Raw genomic sequence first — 4,863 nt, 5'->3', positions numbered from 1 at the left:
TTAAGTATAATTATGGCACTCTTGGTGGGAATGTGTAATTACACTGGTGGCCCTGTGCCATGTCGCACGCTGCACCATGGGCCAGGGGCTGCCAACATCAACTGTTGGCCCCCACCAGTCCCCGCCTTTGCCTGGAAAGCTTGAAGGAGAGGGGTCGAGGCATCAAGGCAGGCCGTCGGGGTCCTACAAAGGAGGGATGCACAGTAGTGTTTCCCAAGCTCCCCTGTCCACCCCACACTGGCTCCAACATGGGCTGGGGGCCCTCGCTCTCTCTAGCCCCAGCAGGGCAGGCTGGCAGCCCCACAGAAAGCCCACTCGCCCCGGGATTGGGATGGTTCTAGGTAGGAGGGGATTCTGATGAGATGGCGTGTGGGGTACATTGAATTCCCCCAAACCCTCAGGGCCCACCCAGCCATGAGGTGTATTCCTTTATTCACATGGTTCAGGAGAAGCCTCAGACCCGAGCTAGAGACCACACACACACACAGCTCAGCCTCCATCCAGGCAGCTGTGGGCCCCTACCTGCCTTTACTGGACTGGGCTCTGGACCCTTCTCTCTTACCTGACAAAGCTGGCCCACCACAAGGCTCCCAGATCTCATGAATTGACTGGTATAGCACCCCTTCCTGGAGGCGGCTGGAGTGAGTCAGGGCCTGCATGAAGTTATGGCGCCACCTGGTGGCTACTCCTGGAATGGGTGGGAATTCTCTCTGAGGTCTTGGGTGGCTTCTTGTCCTCAGGGCCAGCAACCTGGCAAGGTGGCTGAGGCACCCGTGCTGGATACACATAGCCCATGCGATGCGGTGCTCACTGCTGGCCCAGCAATCTGAGGCCCCACCCTAGGCTGGACACCTTTCTGCCGGTAGGAAGATGCTTCTGGAGTTACATCTCACAGACAGGCAGCTTTCCCTCCCAGGGCTAATTAGTTGGTGGAGGCTGGAGCAGGTAGGGGGTTTCCTTCCTCGCTTATTCATCCACATCCTATCCCCTTTCACCCAAGTGCACAGTAGGGCTGCAGATCCCCCGAGCCCAGTCACTGGGCTGATTTGAAGCTCACATTCTCCTCTCCATTGCTAAAGTTGGGGCTTCCTCTGTCTGCTGGAGTCACATGGGGGAGGTCGGTGCAGGGCCACAGGGTAGGGTTCTGGGGTCCCCCTCACAGTCTGTAGACGTCTGTGATACCTGTTGGAGTCCAGGCTGAGCAGTGCCCCAGAGACGCTTATCTGTGTGTGCAGCTTTGGTTTAGGCACTGGAGTTGGGAGAAGCCTGTGCCAGGGTAGTGGGCAGCCTCCAGCCTTCATCCAGGGTCCTGCTCTGTGCTTTAGATCCCCCTCTGTACACGGTTGGCAGCCTGTGTGAGGGATGTGCTGATCCTGTGTGCAGTGGTTGGTACTGAGGTTCTGTTCCTCAACTCCCAGCTGACGGGGCCGGTGCAGGAGTGCGGAAGGCTTGGGAACTTGGTTGCTGTAGGGGACATTGGAGGCAGATCCTGGGGTCCAGCTTCCCTCCTGCTGCTCTGCAGCCATCTCCTAGCCTGTCACATTGACCCTTAACTCAGCTGCCTGTCCCCACGTGGTTCGAGCACGTCAGCATGTTGGTCATCATGCTCAACTGCGTCACCCTGGGCATGTTCCGGCCTTGTGAGGACGTTGAGTGCCGCTCGGAGCGCTGCAGCATCCTGAAGGTGGGGGTCGGGCGGGGGCCTAGAGGCAAGGGCTGGGGCTGGTGGGACCTGGGTTGGCTCACTTGCCATGAATGACCCTAAGGGACACCCCCTACCCGGATGCGGAGAGCACAGGTCCCACTCTCAGGCCTCACTCTCACCAGGCCTTTGACGACTTCATCTTCGCCTTCTTCGCGGTGGAGATGGTCATCAAGATGGTCGCATTGGGGCTATTCGGTCAGAAGTGCTACCTGGGTGACACGTGGAACAGGCTGGACTTCTTCATCGTCATGGCTGGGTACAGCTCCTTGCTGCCCACAGCCCAGCTCTGCGAAGCCATAGCACCCGGAGTGGTACCTTACCTGACCAAACCTGGCTGGGAACCCTGCCTCCTCAGACCCCGCAGGAGGCCTTGGGTCCCCCAGGAAGAGGGAGGGGGCAGGTGTACTCTGGAGGGATCTAGGTGCAGCCTGGTCTGGGAAGTGGCTGGGGTGGGAAGCCAGTACGGCCTTTCCTGGGGATGGACATTTGTCCTGGGACTCCCTGTGCTAGCAGCAGGGTTGGCGGGTGGACATGGTGTCTGGGAGGGTGAGGAGCACCCAGTAGTGACTCAGGGTCCTGCTCCTCCTGTCTCAGGGTCCGGCCTGGCTAGGTGCACAGCTTAGGGACCAGCCCTCCAGCGTGTGGTCACCTGCCCACCACCTGAGCCTCCCTTCTTCTGCCCTCCCCCCAGTATGATGGAGTATTCTCTGGATGGACACAACGTGAGCCTCTCGGCCATCCGGACAGTGCGTGTGCTGCGGCCCCTGCGTGCCATCAACCGCGTGCCCAGTAAGTGACCATCCCATCCCACCCTGGCCTGGGACAGGTCTGCATGTTCTGCCAGCCCTGCTGAGAGCTCTCGAGGGCCCAGTGGGGTACAGGACCAGGAGGCCACACTGCCCATATGGCTTCTGGACACTCTGGCCACAGCGCTGGGGGAAGAGGGGCCGTGGGCCCTGAGCATCTGCTGCTGCTTTTTTGGCAAAGACAGTGCAGCCCTGGACCGAGTTGGGATGTAATGAGCAGGCTGCGAGGTGGGGTCTGGCTCCCCATATTGCTGCTGAGTGACAGGGCCAGTCTGAACCTGCTCATCTGCATATGGGTATTGGGTGACGGAGTGGGCTGTATGGGCCCTGGTGGCGTCATCGTCTGGCCCGTCCCCATGATTCTCACGGGGGAGCTCTACCCCAGGCTCTGGTGCTTCAGGAAGCACGGAGAAGCTTCCAGGAAGTGGTTTGGCTGCTCATTGGGAAGATATCCTATCCTCACACTGGTTATCTTCCCATAGGGAAATTGTTGGGGATTTTTCTGTCTTCAGAGTGTTCAGTGCTGTGGCTGAATTCAGGGGCCATGTGACTCTAAGGTGTGGGTGTACACATATGGGGGGAGTGTGTGTACTACGTAGCTGTGTACAGTCTCCTAGTAGCCTTAGCACCCAAGCCAGGGTTGTTAGGACTTGTCCTGCAGCCTCTATGAGAAGTGACACACCCGCAGGGTGGCCACTCCCTCCCCCTAGGGTGATCAACTTCATCAAAGGACAGGCGGATCAGGGTTGTGCTGTGGACCCCTGGGCTTGCCTTCCACCTTCCATCCTGACTCTACTCTGGGGGGTCAGACAGAGCTCAGATGCTATGTGACCCTGGGCAAGTTACTAAATCTCTCTGAGCCTCAGTTTCCACATGCCTTAGTGTACTTCCACCACACACCCCCTCCCCCCAAGGATGGCTGTGAATATGAAGTGAGGTGACGTGTGTGTGCAGTTCTAGGCTCTGCCTGGCAGACGTGCTACACACTTGGTCTGCTCACCTGGATCTACCTTTCAGAGCAATGAAGTAACAGCACAGCCCCCTTCTACAGATGTTCATTTTTCAAATTTAATGCTCCCGGTGTCCAGAATTGCCACCAGCAGCATGGCCTCCCTTTGGGAATGCCCCCCTTTCCTAAAAGGGCGCCTCCCCTAGACAGTATCATATGTTTTTCATAATGAGCTGCAAGTGGTCATGTTCAGAACTGTGTCTCACTCCGGCTGCCTGGGGTCCACGCTCATGGCTCCTCCGTAGCCTCTCAGCCAGTTATTGTCTGGACAGGGAGGTGCTCACTTTCTCTGTCCCTGATGAATCTTTCCCTCAGCAATTTCTGAAACTTCAGTGCCTCTCCTGACTGTGATTCACCCCATGACCTCAGAGGCTCATTCCATGAGGCCTTGGTGCTGCCCCTCCCTGGCACACTGGCCCAGGGCTCTCTCTGAAGCCTTGGTCCAGCCTTTGCTCATTTCGGGAACTGCGTCTTATTCTCGATGTGGTTTAGGAGTAGGCAGGCAGGCAGGCACAGGTGAGAGAGGGTAGCTAGGACTCTGGTAGCGAGGAGTCTGCTGGCCACTCCCTGGATTAATTTGCATTCACGTGGCCCACAGCACCAACTAACAAGGGCTTCAAAACTGCCTCTAAAGAAGGCACTACCTGCCCTGGGGGTCTCTGTAGCCTCCTGGCCTCCCTCCAGTGCAGCTCTGTTCTCCAGCATGATCACACAGGAATGCAAAGATGCTGCTCCCCCAACCCCATACCAGCTGCAGGACCTCCCAGGCTCCCAAGCAAGCATGAGGGCAGATCAGAGCCCAAGCTGCTGGGGGCCCCAAGGCTGCTACTGCTGTGACAGAGCTGGGCTTCTGGATGCCCAGGCAGTCCCCCTGGGGACCTGGATGGGGCATAGTCCTGGCCATCATTCCAAAGGAGGAGGTTCGTGCCTGCCCTGTGGCCCTCTTGGCCAGCAGCTTGCTCCTCTTGGTGCAGACCTGAACCGGAGGCGTCATCGTTCCTTAGGGCCTGCTGGATGTGTAGGGGCTGGGCGGGCGCACATCTCCCGCAGAGCTGCCCTGCCCGTTTGTGAATGGCGGGAGGGCTTACAGGAGGAGCTGGGGGCTGGGGGCCCAGAGGACAAGCCAAGAGTTCTCTGTGCTGACACGTACCCTGTCACCCGCAGGCATGCGTATCTTGGTCACGCTGCTGCTGGACACCCTGCCCATGCTGGGGAACGTGCTCCTGCTGTGCTTCTTCGTCTTTTTCATCTTCGGCATCGTGGGCGTGCAGCTCTGGGCTGGCCTGCTGCGCAACCGCTGCTTCCTGGACAGTAACTTTGCCAGGTGCCAGGCCCCACCCACC

The 4,863-nt window shown here is 58.6% G+C and overlaps 1 protein-coding gene across 2 annotated transcripts in view; it reads left to right on the top strand.

The window, feature by feature from the left end:
• CACNA1H (calcium voltage-gated channel subunit alpha1 H) overlaps positions 1–4,863 on the top strand; it is a 71,863-nt gene that overhangs the window by 36,088 nt on the left and 30,912 nt on the right. For both annotated transcript variants that reach the window (XM_006913990.1, XM_006913991.1), the window contains exons 2-5: positions 1,573–1,684; positions 1,828–1,961; positions 2,397–2,494; positions 4,685–4,844. In XM_006913990.1, the coding sequence (XP_006914052.1) occupies positions 1,573–1,684; positions 1,828–1,961; positions 2,397–2,494; positions 4,685–4,844 (504 nt within the window). The remainder of the gene's footprint in view (positions 1–1,572; positions 1,685–1,827; positions 1,962–2,396; positions 2,495–4,684; positions 4,845–4,863) is intronic.

This window comes from Pteropus alecto, unplaced genomic scaffold, assembly GCF_000325575.1.
Source record: "Pteropus alecto unplaced genomic scaffold, ASM32557v1 scaffold44, whole genome shotgun sequence".
Lineage (NCBI taxonomy): Eukaryota > Metazoa > Chordata > Mammalia > Chiroptera > Pteropodidae > Pteropus > Pteropus alecto.
Note: the sequence above shows the minus strand (reverse complement) of the source record. Positions and strands in the feature narration are given on the sequence as shown.